Genomic DNA, 18,190 nt, shown 5'->3' with positions numbered 1-18,190 from the left:
TAACAGGAGTTTTGAAAGCTTTGCGGATTGAATAAACTTGTATTGTGCTATTCCATGTTCAATAATAAATTTAATTTCACAAATTGTTATTCGTAAATTTATATGAGACATAACAGAAGAACACACTATAATATTACGGAAACAAGTAAGCGTTCAATTTTAAATTATATAAGATTATCAAACCGATTCAGCGTCTATTTCGATAAATTTTAAGTGGATAACTATGTTTAACCGATGTTTACATAAACAAATATTACCGGCAGTTTCACGCAATAAAATCTACATAACGCCTACAATGCGAAGATATAGTTAACTTAAATAACCGGCATTAGGAAACATAATTAAGCGGATTAACATCGCATTGAATTAATGTCAAAATTAGCGGTTTTCAAGTGTTAATTCTCCTCGGCCAATTAAGAAAATAAGTCAAGGTCTGTGAACAGATGTGGTAATAGACGCGTGAGAGAATTCTTAATAACAAATGTATATAAAATATGCACAGACGCCCTTATTTTGCAACTGTGGGCAATATTTACAAACGATTTGTATACCGGCCAGCTAGTTAGAGGCAAATTTGATCACAACGCGTGGGCTGGTTGTTAACAACCTAATATGGCATGCAAACATAGATTCAATCGGTATGAAAGCAACGTGGAATATCAATACGGCACATTCTTGTTTTTGATGAAATTCCTCGATGATTAGAGCGAATACAGACGTTAATTGTTTACGGATAAATGAAAGTTGAAAGTTATCCAATAAGTAATCTTGAAGTTGGTATAATCTATGAATACAAATCTGCTAACTTTTTCAATTATCTTCTCTATGAAACATGTATTAGAAAAGATTTCGCCGTATCTTTCTGATCAATTAAAATACCCACATTCCGACCAAGTAACACCAAATATTAACAAAACCTCCTTTTGCAGGTGGCCAACAATGACATAACGGTCAAAATGGCGCTACGACTCAAGAAGGACATAAAGAAAGCGTCGTACTACGTGTGGTTCCTCGGTGCGCAGGAGTCGCGCGGTCTGCGCGGGGAGGAGTTCGCGTTACCTGCGATACGCATACTAGAAGAGAGGGCAAGGGATTTGGAACCTTTCAAGGTCACCTTACAGGTAAGTAAGATATTTTTGGAAATAAATTGTGTTTTTACTGTGCTGTTGCACCCACCTTAGCAGGTATTTTATGCACTTTTTGTTATACGTGATTTATGACAATACCGAATAAGCTTTTAATGTATCGTGTTTGTTTACGTAAATTATTAAATGTATGTTCTATATATTTTGTAACTTTTAAAATGGAACTTCTCTAAGCTCGTTGAGATTAAAATTTCAAGGTCGCGTCATGGTAATACCGTCACATCATGAAGTAAGTCGACGATTTTGGTATCTTTGAATCTTGCAAAAGAAGTTTCACTTCTGACATGTGTGCTCGGTACACACGCTCTTTTTAACTTCTGTAACATCAAATATTCCTCTGCAGGTGTCACACAAAGGTCTGAAGATCATCCAGAATGTGACGAGCAAGGGCAAGCAGCAGACGATCAAGCACTTCATCCCGCACGGCTCGATCACGAGCGCGGTGGTGCAAGGCGACGTGGTGGCGTGCGTGCTGCTGCTCTACAACCCCATCACCGGCTGCCCTGTGCATGTGCATGCTTACCGGTACGTGTGGGTAGAGCTTTATTGCATAGACAACGTTCGTTCGATTTTGAATAATTGTATTGTATTTCCAAACTGTTACATATATTTGGTACCACTGCCACGTCCGTAATGTTAAAATATTTAGTAATTATCTTTACATATTTCTTATCTTATTCTGGAATTGTTTAAAACCAGAGTGAATAGGCTTTTTCAGGACAGGCATCATTTGCGATCGACCGCATCCACGCTTACCACCAGGCGGGATCGCGGTCAAATGCCTGCTCTGTTATGAATAAAAAAAAAAAAAAAAAAAAAATATCTAGATTGCCAATGCATATTATCTTTTCATAGAAAAAGATGCGACAGCATTAAAAACGTCTAGTTTTAAAATACTTTATATACACAAAGCTACAATAAAACCCGTACATTGTTTATATCACAAGAACCAGTACATACTACGTAATGTCTCACAAAGGGCATTATTCGATATTGCAATAAAGCTTGTCCGCAATGCATGTGAATACAAACCCATGGTATACACATAAGTGATTATATTTCCCAGTGAATGGACAGGAAATTGAAAAGACAATAAAAAGTCGTCTTGATGATCATTGCTATCCATTTCTGTTTCTATTTACATTACATGAGATCGGCTCTATTAATATCTGTTTTTATTTGCAAATGAAATGAGTTATGTGCTTTTTATATGAAATAATGCAGTTATAGATGATCGTTGTAAATACGATAACTTTTGATCTTGAAGAGAAACATAAATTAAAAGGAATAATAAAAAGCTATGTACTTATAAACGAAAATAAAATTAATCTCGGAAAAGTAGGTGGTATTTACTTTGACATTTCTTTGTGTGGAATGTTAAAAAAAAAAAAGTTTTAAGGATTATTTCGTAAGCCGTACGTCATTGAAGTGTTAAAAATATTGAGTCAGCTTTGACATTTGTTGTGAACACGACCTTTGTTCGATCTTCAGTAATATGCGAAGAATACAATGGATTATCAATATTGGTAACCTCTAGCTTTGAATATGATATTTTAATATGCGCAAATAGGAATCAATTATTATTAATTTAAAAAATGAAATTTATATATTATTCAACTTTAGACTTTTGTTGGTCAGTTAAAAGCTCTCTTGTGTTACAATATACGCATACTTTTGCTTATACGACGCAATAACAATATTTAAATCGATTTCGCTGTTTCTACTATGACTCTACATTTGACGAGATGATTTAATGATTATTATTATTTCTATATCTGTTGAAATTACATCTATTTTACATTAAAGTATGACTTTAAACATTCGCAAATTCTTTCCAACAATAATAATTAACACAAAGGTCTCTTTTGTCCTTAACACAAAGGTCATTTTCTGCATCAAATTGCCGATATCTTTACCCAAAAAAGATAAATATCGCGTAATTTTGTTTGTTAAGTTATAGAATATATAATTATGGTAATGAATCTCTCATATGAAGGTATGATTACATAATATTGACCTAAAGCAAACCATGTAACATCGGCCTAGGTTCAACAACCTATATTTTATAACTCGCCTCTTAAAGCGTTGTATAATCAATGTATTGATTACTATGATTAAATAACAAACTCGATTGTGACGTAGTATGGTATAAAAAGTAGGTAATTGCCCTCTATTCAATTTTGAGATTGTCCCTTTCTTTGCGAATCTTGTTTGAAATGTAGTTTTTTATACATATAAGAAGTAGGTAAACGTATGAACCCATGGTAAAGTAGGTACAATCCATAGAATCCAAAACGCTATTCTCTAGATAAAATATAGAGCTCTTAAATATAGAGCGCTAAAATATAGTTTTCAATTTTTGAATAACAATAACTGCATGAATAAAAATTACAATTGTTACCTATATAAAAGTTGTTATTTTACTTCTTTCACTCATCCACATACATTACTCGGAAAATCTAATACGTGATATTTATTTTCTAAGGTCATCTTTGCCTAAAAATACCCTTAATAAATTCTAATTGCCTCGAAATTCCTTGCCTCCTTAACAATATAATTAGCAAGCAAATGTTACCCAAACACTTGCCCTTTACCTACAAACGTGGAAAAACAATACTAAATGCATTTATCTGACATTTACCGTATTCAATGCGATGGCGCAAGTAGCGGCCCATCTTCACCTCGAAGGTCAAAAATATGTTACAGTACATCTGCTCTTAGGTAATAGAGTTTAAAGTTCATTCTCCCGTGGCTATTTCACACCTTACATACCTGTTGGAATGAGGCACCTTCGCAATCTTGTATGACGTGTGACATTAAACTAAATTGATGAAGACTATTGTATTGAATATAGCGCTAATTTTAAAATAATAAAAGCATTTTTGTGAATCGATTTCTACAACGTTGACCTTTGTTTTTTATGAATATTGCACAGGTGAAATATTTTTAAGGTGACGTGTCTTCCGAGTTTTTGCTTAAAATAATGTTACAATTTAAGTTTATTATTATAATAAAATAATAATTACCTATATGTTTCTTAGTATAAAAGACTGTCATGAATATAGTAATTATTATTTCCTATCCAACGTGAGAGATAACGGATAGCCAGCCATAAAAATTATAATCTGACTGATTACCTTGTTGGCACCTAATTAAAAACACACAATTTGTATGCAGTATATTTGGGACGAAGGAAATTTTTTCAGACATGTTCTTATTACGCATATTATTTAGAATTTTCCCTTGGCATTCATAACATAAAAACAAGAATGAAAAAGAAAAACCGACCTCTTTACGAATGACAACTTTTATTTTATTTTAGTAAACCGAAGCTTACCAAATTAAGTATTATTTGTAGTAGCTTCTGAAATAGTAAAGAGTTTACTTCCTATGTGATGGACACTAGAATTCTTCAGTTATTAACGCTGACCTCGGTGAAACTAGTCGAAGGATCAGATTAGAAGCTAGTTTGAAACTATTTAGATATTACTCCTGCCCATACCTGTTCAGTAATTTATACTATGGTAGCAATGACCGCAAGAGTCGGGTAGAAAGCAAAAATTATGTTGCGATTGTAAATTGAAAATTGTAATCCTGTCCTTCTGGTTCTATGGTATTTAATGAAATGAGATGAAATGAGGAGAAATATGGAGATATTGTATAATAAATCTATATATGGGATAATAGGATAAGAATTACAAGAAATTAGGAATGTTCTGACCCAACAGTTAAGTATCTCTCAAATTTATAATAAAAAGATTCATTTCGCACAAATGAAAATACCTAAACACAAACATGATCGATTGGCTAATTCTGTTTAATTAAACCAAATAACTTAGATATCAAAACATAAAGCGAAGTGAGCGACATGGCTAGTTAGTTTGAAATATTTCCAACACCAGTGTTATAAATTTAAACTTTCTCATCATTTTCAAAAGCAGCAATCTCGTAAATATAGCCCATACTCTTACATGGAGTAAATGAAAATAATTGACCGATTTCTAATTTGTATTGGCTGCGTTTGAATTTGTACAATCTCGCGATCTGATTTCCCTTGCCATCGGAAATTCTGCACTTATGTGATTATGCTTCATTATACAATACTTCTAATAATTGGTTGTATGGCCTGGTTTGGATATCGATGTTTTATGAATAATGTTTCAAATTATTACGTTATAACCTCGTTCAGTTTGGATCGTTAAAATAAGAGAAACAGATTAAATAAGGGAAGGTTAGTAAACTTGTAATTTAAATTAGAATTCAATTAGCCTTTCACGCGCATCTAGATTTTATTTCTTTACCAGTAATTGAAACGTTCATAAATCTATTCTAATATATTTTAGAAAAGGCATATTTTTGCAATGAAATTAATTTAGTTGACAACTTTATGAAATTATCTTATTTAAGTTTCCAATATCCATCATAACTATACAGGGTGTCTCACTATTGGTATACTAAGCGCGAAGGGACTAAAATTACTCCTCTAGCTTCGCGCAGCCGGCAAATACCGCTTCGCTAATATGTGAGCATTTTTTCTATGAAAACATAATCACGTGCTGGTATCAAAACTTTACAACAAGAGTTGCTTGTTATGGGTGTACACATATTATAGAGTTTTAACAATTCATCTATTTGAAAAAAAAACTGCGTCTGGAATTTTATAAGTATTTTTTACGTACTCAGCGTATGCAAAACTATAAGCTCCTTTGAGCTTAGTATACCAACAGTGGGACACCCTATAAAACGTGTTTATTTAATATTTATTAGACAAGACATATTTTCGCAGTAAAATAAATTTAGTTGAAATACTGTATGAAATTAACTGAATTAAGTTTCCAATATCCATCATAACCATATAAAACGTGTTTATTATGCTAATCGACTGTCAAATATTTCACAGTAGTATTTCGTGTAAAGCGAAGGTTCGATCTGTAACCTAGTTTGACATCGTGATTTAGTCGAGATATCATCTGAGGCCTGTAAAGTTCAAGTGAAAATAGTCCTCAATAAGGTAGGATGGAGGACAAATAAATCTATTGCTATAGAACTTTTGTTTTTAACAAATATATTTAAAATTGCATTGTGGTTTAACAAAAAAGCATAGTTACATATAAAAAGCAGTATAAAAATTGCTATATCATTTTATTTAAATTATACATACTTAAATTTATCTTTTCCATTGTAATTAAGAACTCACGTGTTTTTATTTTTCTTTTTCATTTAATAAACGTGTTCCTCACCACGAATAAGTAGTATTGTACTAAAGCACGAGCAAATATAACATTTAAATATATAACAATATACAAAACATAACGTAAAACATAGGAAAATTTCAGTTTACTCAAATAATTAACAATTGAAAAGCTCTAAACGAATGACGTTAGCACTTAGTACCTCTGTCCATTGCTTAGCTGTCAAGATGGACATTATCTCGCTTATTTATATTTTAGATACAAACACAAACTAGTTAGCTTTCTAATTATGAGGTGTGTTTATATAGAAGTTTGTAGCGCAGAGGTGAACGCGGTGACCTCGTGAAAAACGTGTGTTCCTTTAATGGTCGATTGTTGATACTTTAGTTTCCTACATTTTTGTTTTCTTTGCTGATTAAAAATTCTGCGGGAAAATAACAGTTTATTTCTTTTACTATTTTTTTATGTGTGCTACTTCGTTCAAATTCTGTGTGGTAGATAAAATATACATTTTATAGTTGAACATTCTAATGGGAAGATGAAATATTTATTATAAATATTTAGCCATGAGGCACTCAAATGAATATGAATTTATTTGAGAAAAAGGCTTGATGTTATGAATAAATCGGCTATCCAATTTATTCATAATATACAAAGTAACTTTTAAATTTTGTCTCCAGATTTGCAGTGTTTTGGCAACCAAACAAGTTTGTTTGGTAGCTTTAGCTTAATAATATTAGTATGTATAGAAATTACGTAATACTGATTACTGATGTGAAATTTTCGTCTGTCGTCTTTCCGTCTTCGTCTTATACAATATCCTAGGATATTTCTATGAATGGTAAAAATATAACAATTTTGTTTTAAATATAATAAAAACGTCCATTATTCAAATCGTCCATAAACCATCACTTTCCTTCCTTTTCAATACTTCGACAAACAAATTGCTTCAACTTTCGCTAATCACCAAAACTAGTCGAGAAATGGAGAAGAATTTACAAATTCCTCAAATCCGTTTCGAGTGCGAAGTATTCTTTATGACAGGTTTTTTAATAATGATTGTATTATAAGTTATAAAAATGTAAACTTTCACTGATCGCGCCCCGCCGGTTTTTCGATGAAAAAAACTTTACGGCACGAAAATAAGATGTTGAAAATATCGAGATTGAATGGGTGGTGACGGACCATGAAGTGAAATGTGTTTTGACACTTTGGCGTTTGTGTTTTGTCAGCATTTTTGCGCAAGGGTACGACTTGGGTTGACTGTGTCAAAATCGCATCTTAATTATTATTATTCTAGATCCTTCTGAATCTCTCACTATTTAGTAATAATATTTAGTAATAACTAGTGTTAAATGTTAAGTTGGTTTGGCACTTCTTAAAAACGAAAAAAATTCTGCATCGATTGAGGTCAAAATTTTGACACTTTCCTCATTTCTCGTCCATGCAGTAATAACGTGACACAGTGAAGTGTGACACCCAAATGGGATAGGTACCTACAATAAAATTACAACAAAATTAACAATAAATAAAAGATTGAAAAGTTCAAATATTCTCTCTCAGACTCAAACAAATAGAAACAGAAGAGGATAGATGATCATTAAAACAATAAAATGCTGGTCCATAAAAACATGTTAGGGAAATAAACTTAATACGTATATACGAATAAAATAACAAAACTCAAATATCATAGTAGACAGATCATCAGTGGAATTTCAATGTCTTTTTTATCTTAGTGGTTTTATATACGAAAACATATAACACAGACCTTGACATTAGTTTAATGAAACAGGATTTGCTAAATTGTTCACCTAATTGCTAATAATGTTACTATTATCTAAACAAGTTTTGTGTCAATTAATAATGCACTTGGAGAATCAAATTTGGTTTTATTATTTATTAATATAGTTGCATATATGTAGTATGGTTGTGTGTGATACAATGGTGAGTTTCATAAATATTTTTTTATGTTTATTTTTCTATTTGTCTTTATGTATTTGTTTTCGGAAAACAAAATTAAATACATTAATGAATATTCTAGTACTTGTACATCATGTGTATCTTAACAACGCGTTATTATATTTAGCAATAATGAAGCTTTCGTAAGTTTTTTCTTTCGTTTCGCTAGTTTGAGAGAAAATGTTTGTGAAATATTTTTGTCAATTCTCTTGTTAAAAGAATTTAATGTTTTAAATTAGTTAGGAATCCTCTTGCTCTATCTACATAAATTATAAGAAAAAGCGCTACATAAATGTAAACTGCGCAAAAGCTCTTTTCGTTTCAGTGTATTTTTCTTGTATAGCTATTTATTATAGGTATGTTATGTTAGTTCATACAAGAAACTTACCTTGTAGTTTTTTCTGCATTAGTCAAGACGACCTTATCAACACTACTATTAAACTAAGTTATATAAAACACCTTGAATAAATGTCGCCATAACAACTTATTTTTTATAAAAATAATAATTCTGACAAGTTTTTTCATGTTATTATAGAGCTCAATTACCAACACGCAAATAATATAAATGTGAGTGCTTAAATTGGTTTTAAAATATATATTCAAGTTATTTCATAAAGCTTAAGTTGAGGTTGAACAACATAATTTAGCATTTTGATACTACAATAATTATCAGATGAGCTTCATTTTAACTTTATTTAAAGGCCTATTCTCATCATACAAATTTAATTACTTGGTTGGTTCAATATTCAAATATATCGTAGGTATATAAACCTACAAGTTTATATATCCACGCTAAAATAACTCTCACATTAACAACTAGCTTTCCGCGCGCGTCTTCGCCCGCGTTTTCAAAGAAAAACCCGCATAGTTCTCGTTTCCGTGGGATTTCCGGGATAAAACCTATCCTATGTGTTAATCCATGTCACCATGTTACATCCATGTTGTTTAGGTTTATATGTGTGCTAAATTTCATTGTAATCTGTTCAGCAGTATTTGCGTGAAAGAGTAACAAATTCACACATACACATCCTCACAAACTTTCGCATTTATAATATTAGTAGGACAAGAATAGCATGATTAAAAATTATAAATAATCATAAATTATTCGATTTCCACACCAACACGTTCAATGAACATGTAGGTACATAAAACGCGATCATACATTACCCGTACGATTCATGTATTTATCCAATGTAGGTATGCGTATTTACGATAATTGCTAATTACCATCGCATGCGAGATAAACACTAGGGAGTTCTCTAATATATGCAAATTATAATTTTAACGTATGGTTATTGTGGATTTATTTTTATTTGTAAATTATTGTACCTTATTAGGTATTTTTAGAAAATAATTACTGTGGTTTAAATAAAATAATACCTATAATAAGTGATAACTATATTCATAACATTTACTTATTCTGAAAAAAAATCCTTCATATTTTATATAAATAATTTAATAAAATTGTGTGAGTGCTTTGTTAGATAATAATATTAATAAAATTAGAGACATTAGGTTATTTAATGTTTGGAGGTACCATACAAACCTTAATCCAAAAAGTATTAAACTAAACAGTTTATATTCTTCATGTTAACAAATAGGTGCATCAATTTGAATACAGAGGCAGTTTCTTATTTCAAAAGATCAACAATACATTCAATCCGTATATTTTACCATATTTATTAACCAAGATATACTTTAATGTGCTGACAATATTACTTCATATAAATTTCATAAGTAATAAGCGTAATAATAGGGGCTGTCTAATAATGTATTAGTGGGTGGCCAAGGGCCCAGAAGGAGACAGATTCAGATCTGTACAACAATAGTTACGCATATTACATTGTTGATTATATTACTCAATATACTTGACTGACGGGTTGGCTTGGTTGGTATTGGCCTTCCTTCCAAGCTAGAGGTCGTGGGTTCGATTCCCACCCGGGGCAAATATTTGTGTGATGAACATAGATGTTTGCTCCTTATCTGGGTGTTAATTATCTATACTTAAAGGCTGAAAAACATACAATTTTAAATAAACTTAAGATGGCTGAAAAACATACAATTTTGAATAAATTTAAAATTGTATGTTTTTCAGCCATCTGATTTCCCTAACACAAGCGAAAGCTTAGTATGGGATCAGATCGTGCCGTGTGTGAAAATTGTCCTGAAATATTTATTTACTTATTTATACTGGTATAGTATATTTATTATATTATCTGTGCTCAATGTAAGAATGTATTAATGGTATTTCGTATGTGACCCGCCCATGTGTACGTTTCTTGGTGTTGCAACATCCTCTTTAAAAGTCACTATACTAATAGATACTTTTATACGGTTCATTGAATTTATTGCGAAATTCTTTTGCTCCGCTTGGAACGTGAATTTAAAAGTTCCAGATAACTCGTTATAGTGATATAATTTGTCGTATTTGAAGGTTGTCGAAAAATAAGTACCTACCTCAAACGTTTTTTTACTGTAAGTATTATTTGCATTCGTGTAAATTAGGCATTGTGCAATTAATTAACAGAATGCATACAATTATTCATTCTATTATTTTAGGGAAAGGAAATTTCAACTTATTTATACAGTCAGATGTAAATTGTATTGCAATACACCGGTGATTGAAATGTTTAGGTTTCGACAACCAATCCATTTAACATAAGTTTATGCTTTACTATGATAAATTTGTCTATTTAATAACCACATAATTATTTAACACGTGTTTATTCATTCAATGTTCGTTAATTCAGCTGTCGATCAATGAAGTAAGGTGTGATGAATGTTGTGACAAAGCAGGCCTTGTAAAGTCAACTTTGACATTACACAGCTATTTGACTGCACAATACTTGAGCACGCGGTACAAGATACGATTTGATACGGTTTTGGTAATTTGAATTTTATGCGTAGCTGCAAATTAATTATTATGGTTAAAGAAAACGTGGCCCGCAATTAAAGCCTAGGTCAATTATTAGTATGGACGTAATTGGTTAGAACATTAATCTTTGAGTCGAAGTTATGATTGATTGAATATAGTTACTTTCCTAAAAATATGAGATATATGTAGGAACTATTTAATGTAATTAGGGAGTAAATGTTCATGTTTATGGTATTGTTGACTTTTTACATCTTCGTTATACACTACCGTATTTCGGAAGAGCTTTCGGTTTCGTTTTAAGTATTTTTTTTTTGCTTATAATCACCGCTTTAAACCATGAGATGTAAATGTTTATTCTCATTGTCGACTAGCATTAGAAGAAATTCACGACTTCATTAAATTAAATTATACATCATTTACAAATTGTATGCGTAACGATGGTCAACGACCATTAATCTTAGATTAAGGAATGTTTTTGCTAACTGATTGACATCATAATTATGGTAGCCAAAATATTGTAATGTAGAAACGTATCAAAACGAAATGTGTTGAGGAAAATCATAGGTTTTAATAAGGAATGAAGCAATGCATATTTTTAACATTACTTTTGATATAAAAGGTAAACTTTCTTTTGATCGAACTCCTAAGGCATGATCAAAAAAACCTACCAAACAATCTGAGGCAAACTTATGAACGTTCCCATAAAAGAGCAATGACAAGAAATTCATCATATACAAGTACAATCTGAATACAGGAATTAATTTCTTGATTATAATTTAACAGTTCACCATTATGTCCATGTGACACGTTTTCATAAAACGGTTAGAACTGATTGAGCCGGATTTAGTAAGGAATCTTGCAAGTGGCTCGGTCACTCGTGTGACGGTGCGTCCTTATATGGTGCAGTAATAACCTAATTTGCAAGGGCCTTAGAACATGTGTAACTGGGGATCGTGATTGCAGTTTTTAGTGCGCGCTTCGGTAGAGCGTTGGGGTGAGAGGTAGGATTGTACTTAGGAATTTTGGATGCTATTTGGCGTTGATTATAGAAGAATAAGTTATGCTATTAACGATGAAGGAAAACGTGAGGAAACGTGGTGGATTATGGCCTGATCCCTAACATATGAATTTTATAGGAGAAATCATTAATGTAATGAACCAATAATCATATAATTAGAATTATGCACAAATATACTCGAAGAACAGCTTTCCATATACAAATTATTTTTACACATCCTGTTCGTGACCACCATTAGCGTTTATAGTAACTTTATACACAAATGAATCTATTCATTTCCTTTCAGATGCGACTCTGACCATACCGCGGAAATGCTATACACCCATTTGCTGGCATTAATCGAACGACCGGAAAATCAGAAGAAATTTGCAGACATTGAGAGAAAACTTCAAATGAGGGGTGCCTTGCCGAGCAGTAAGAAGCCGCCAGACTCCAGTCTGGGCAGCGAAGTTTCTAGAGAATCGGATTCTGGAAGCAATGAAGACAGAAATGTAGCCAATCTGTACGACAGTCTGGCAGCAGAGTTGAAGCAAAAGTTGTCTACAGGTAAAAAGGGATTAGGTCAGTCAATTTTTTTAATTTTCAGTAGCTTGCTTCGTAGAGCTAGTGTGCACTTGGTATGTATTTTATTTATGTGTGCTTTTTGTTGCAGTCCAGTTGGTATACATGTTATGTATAATTATATGTATATTGTATAATATTATTTTGTAAAACATGCACCTCAATACACAGCTTAAAAAATCAGGACTTTGATATCAGTAATTTTTTTATTAATAAAGTGCTTAAGAAACTTGTATTAATCTGTTTCACATACTAGCCTCTGTGAAAAATTAAACTAACAGTTATTTGTAAAGAAGCAATAGTGAAAGATTTAAACAAGATAATATATTACTTTACTTCTTTCAAAGTTTATTTATTAAAATATTAAATTCAAATCAATATAAACTAAAATAAAATACCACACTACGACTATAATAACACTTTTGAACACAGATACAAATCTATACTTACTTATATTATCTTACTTATATTATTATTATATGTTTATTGTACCAAAATAGATGTCTGTAGTTAGTAATTTAATTTACAATGTGGTTAGTGGCTAATATTATGCACGGTGCTTGGTGTAGATAATTTTACCGATTTATTATATGACAGTCTCTTAATATTAACGTAGATACCTAATAAATATCATCAAACAATTTTCCTAAAATCAATAAACAAATTAAACAACCCAAAGTTATTTTAGCTGTTGCAACATGCAGGCAAATTCCCCAATTATTCTATAATTATTTTACTTAACATAATTTTCACATATAAAGCCCAAATCTTCTTCCATCTCTGGATTAAAATTATTCATATTACCCGAAAGTCCCTTTTACAGTTGCCAAATATTATAACATAACATTCCCCTCTTATAGGTAAAAGCCCGATCCTCCTACCACCACGGGACTACGACACAGTCCACAGACAGAAGGGAAACCTAAACAACATCGACACCCGTCGTTGCTTGAACCAGAACATAGTTGGTGTGAACGCAAGACGTAAACTGGAGTCATCTGGTGGTAGTTCCGGAATTGGAAGCGATCTGGCCCCATCGCCAGAGCGGAATGAATATAGACCACATGATAATCATAGTACTAGTGGTAAGTTCCTTTTGAGTATAAGTTCTAGAACACTGAACAAAATAGTTGTGTAGCAATAAATAATATGGAGGAAATATTTAATGATATCCCACGTGCCGACTACTCAAAGAAAAATATAGGTATATAAGCAGAATACTTAGTACCTTCTTCATTAAACATATATTTAAGTAAAGATCACGAAAACTCGATACACTTGAATTATACACACACCACCTTATTGCAGTAATGAATTTGTTCTCGGTAGATGATCATAGCTTAACAAGAGATAGGTAGGCAATTAGTACTCTTTTTTAGTCATCAACCGAAAGTTTCACAAATGACAAGGAATAATCCGAACATCAAGATTAAGTTTTAGTTATAAAGTCCTTACAGTACAAATCTACAGAATGTGATGATAGCATTCTGCAGGAAATATTTTTAGCCATCGCTATAATATAACGTCATCATTCGTGACCAGTCGCTGTTTACGTTTATCCACTTACGTTGTACAAGTAATTGTATGTAATTAGTTTAAATATCATGATTTACATAAACACAGTTGTTTTTAATATTTTTTTACTGCGCATGGATATTTTCGACTGTTGTTTTAATTTTTTTTTTATCGATTTATTTTAAAGTTTTTTAAAATGACGCAGTTAATAACATTATTTTGTTTTTTAACTGTGACGAGTTTTTCATGCTTACTACTATTTTTTACGCAATAGTTCGTAATATCGTGTTTACTTCTAATAATAACATGCAACTTCGCTTCTCAAAGATTAATCCGTCAGTCCTCGGATCACAGACACAATAGAAAATCTATTGTGTCTCGGCCCGATCGGGCCGCTCGGTGGTCAATGGGTAGAAAATCAGCATCTTAATACATAGATTGCTCAACATTATCACGACTCTACAAGGCTCACCTTCCAATCATCCATTTATGCATTCCAATATTATTACTCTGACCATACTTTTCTTATGTATTCATGCTTAATTTCCATATATTACTATTATAATTATATGTAAACTTAGAATAAGGATTTAGACGATTTTCTCGGTATTTAAGTACTTAATAAATAAATATTTCAGGACAATTGTCACACACAGCACGATCTGATCCCATACTAAGCTTTCGCTTGTGTTATAGAAACCAGGGGCCTTAGACAAAGTAACAATTGAAAAACGATAACGAAGTTAGAAAAGGCAAAAATGTATGGGATTGACATACGCCGCGTTAGATCACGTGGTCTATCTAATGTCAATCCCATACATTTTTCCTTTTCTAACTTCGTTATCGTTTTTTAATTGTTACTTTGTCTAAGGCCCCTGATGGCTGATACATATTATAAATATGTATACTTATACACGTATTTCACACGTAGTTTTAAAATTAAATATGAAAAATAAATTCGGGAAGGTTATTATAAAGTTAACTATGTACTTACATAGAAAAATACTTAATTATTGCTAACATTTTGACATTTTCTGCATAGGAATATTGCTTTGAAGCAATGTCTTGTACCCAGGACTTCAATTGTTCGAGCGTCGTATGTAATTAAGTTATCACGTTTCAATAGGGTATTACAGAACGGTTGCATTATGCTATGAAATTTAGTACACGATGTTATTTTGCCACTTTAAATAGAAAGTATATTATTATCACACCAGCAAGCGCTCATGTTTGGCGCCTGCGATACTGAAACAAAAACAAAATATTATTCGTTTAAAATCTGTCTCTATAAGTTTTGATTTGATATCGATAGTACATTTATTATTTCAACTTCAAACACTGTAGGTAGGTATATAATTAAAACATACATGTAATCACAAAGTTGTATCATAGGTTGTAATGTAAAAATATAGTGTACTAGCTTTCCGCCCGCGTTTTCTTAGAAAAACCTGTTCCCGTAGGATTTCCGGGATAAAACCTATCCTATGTCCTTTCTCGGGTATCAAAATATCACCATACCAAATTTCATGAAAATTGGTTCAGTAGTTTAGGCGTGATTGAGTAACAGACAGACAGACAGAGTTACTTTCGCATTTATAATATTAGTATGGATTGGTAACTTCTGGAATTTGGATTACATTTTTTTATCGATACTAGGAAAAAATTGTGTACCCTTTGGAGCCTCTGAAACATTTACACCTGCTCACCACGTCATTTGAGATACATAAAATTAAATTAAGTGCTATTATATTTTGTAAAAAATAACAAGTTATACCCAACAAATTTAATACTCGATTTCTTCATATTCGATCGTAATCAAAAGCCTATAAGTGTTACTTTGTAGTAATAAAATATTATAAAATACTTCATCAAAACTTAAAAGCCATCTCTAATTAGACTAGCACATAAAAATTCTGATACAGCCGTACATATAACTTTTATTATTACCTACTATGATGTAAATATACTACACTACTACACACACTAGTGAAACTACTACAGCACTACTTTACTGAAAGATTGAAAAAATATAAGGAGTTATTAGTAGGTATAGTAGAATAATTATAGTTTTAATAGAAATAAATACAAAGCCTTTAACATAATACATCACAATCTCTCACTTCTCAAATGGTTCAAGAACACCAGCTTACCTTCATTCCGTCTCGCTGAACATTGCACGCATAAATTCCTCATTCTTTCAAAATGTACTTATAAATTGTATAATTCTCTTACACTCACGACTCTGTGTCAAATTGTAAGTCAGGAGAAAAATATACATATTTACATTTTACCATAGTTTATAATTATTTTAGACATAATAAATTTCGACGATATTTGCCAAAGGTCAATGTTTTCATATCGTCATCAACAGTCAACTTATGTGTAACTTTATAGTACAGTAGAACCCCGTTAAGTCGAACCTCGATAAGTCAAAAACCTCCAAATCTCGAAAAAATGTTTTGTTCCCTTCCCTTCAAACACCAAAACCTCCATTACTTGAAATCTCTACCCTCTGTTAGTCGAAATAATCACCGAGTCCCTCTAAGCCATTTTGGTACATATTTGTACTCTATAACTCGAAAAATTAAATTTGACCTCTGTATGTCGAACATAGCAACGTTTTTTTTATTTTACAACCTTTACAACTTGATCATTAGGAATTTATCACCTTTATTGTTTGAACAAAAATAAATTACCGACTTTAAGAACGTGCCGACAATGTAAGTACACTATTGTTTCTTAGAAAACATTTTAGGAGTATTTGACTCACGTAAACACGTGTTTGCTTGATTGGTGTCCTGACACTGACTGTTCAAAATCCTCCATAAGTTGAAAACTCTATAACTCGAATTTTTTGGCGTCTCCCTTGGTATTCGACTTATAGAGGTTCTACTGTATATCATAGTCTTAAAAGTATATCCGTATTCCATGTTACTTTTTATTTCATTTGGCCCATTGGTTTGTCCATAATAAACATAAATACAGAATTCGTTTCACTTTTATAACATAAAAAAAAATAACGGCGCGTGTTTGCAGATAATAGTAAGAATAGTAAATGACGTCACCACTCGTAATGGAATAATTATTTATCTGTGGTATGAACAAAGACGAGGCAAACAAGTGTAGTACGTATACTTTCTAAACATTTATAATTAATACGAAGGTTTCCCGACGTGTGTGGTGCTAATCAATCAATTAGAACCAAGTATTTATCAATCAAACCAAAAGTTTAACATACGAATGACTGATTGGTGCTATTAGTTATAAAATTTACTATTACAGTGATTATCCATGCTTGTATTTTTCATGTGATGTTCTTACTAACACATGCCCTGAATAACTATCTAGGTACTATTTATTTCATTAAATATCTTATTTTAATTTTTCGAAGTTAATATTCAATATTACAATTTTGATCTCATTCCCGTTAAATTTAGTTTTAAATTAATACGTTCCACGTCTACATGAGCACATCAAAAGCACTTGATACCATTTATTCAAAGAGTACGGTAAAAGTAAAATGAGCAAAAATAAACGTGAAACATTTTTACCTGTACTCCTTCACCCATACTTAAATATAAAACACGACTTACAGTTAAGTTTGGTTAACCTCACGAGTTAATCACGATCGAATTAAGTATGCTATTTAAAGCACCTCTCACGTTGACTAGCGTAAAACATAACACGAGGGAGACAACCGGCGGGGTCACTGCTAACGTGAACTGATTTTTAATTTAAAATGCATTATGTGCTCTTAATGCACACTTATTTTTATACGTTCACATGTAGCATTATAAGAACCAACGTCAAACTTTTTATTCAACTAAAACAACCTTGAGTTTCCACTAAGTAAGTCTTCTGTTATTTTTACGGAGCACTCTACAATAATAGATTAATTAACCCACTGCCAGTAAATCATAAACAC

The 18,190-nt window shown here is 31.7% G+C and overlaps 1 protein-coding gene across 2 annotated transcripts in view; it reads left to right on the top strand.

Moving 5' to 3' along the window:
* LOC149899165 (uncharacterized) overlaps positions 1 to 18,190 on the top strand; it is a 58,136-nt gene that overhangs the window by 37,224 nt on the left and 2,722 nt on the right. Inside the window, exons 3-6 of one of the 2 annotated variants that reach the window (XM_090114096.1) lie at positions 930 to 1,121; positions 1,489 to 1,670; positions 12,476 to 12,735; positions 13,611 to 13,835. In XM_090114096.1, the coding sequence (XP_089970222.1) occupies positions 957 to 1,121; positions 1,489 to 1,670; positions 12,476 to 12,735; positions 13,611 to 13,835 (832 nt within the window). In that variant the 5' untranslated portion in view covers positions 930 to 956. Of the gene's footprint in view, positions 1 to 929; positions 1,122 to 1,488; positions 1,671 to 12,475; positions 12,751 to 13,610; positions 13,836 to 18,190 lie in introns of both variants that reach the window. The other variant, XM_090114095.1, reaches the window with a different exon arrangement.

This window comes from Colias eurytheme, chromosome 21, assembly GCF_061535395.1.
Source record: "Colias eurytheme isolate Ceu_HAF_F1 chromosome 21, ilColEury1 Martin Lab GWU primary, whole genome shotgun sequence".
NCBI classification, from domain to species: Eukaryota; Metazoa; Arthropoda; class Insecta; order Lepidoptera; family Pieridae; genus Colias; species Colias eurytheme.
This window is presented reverse-complemented; position numbering and strand designations above follow the sequence as displayed.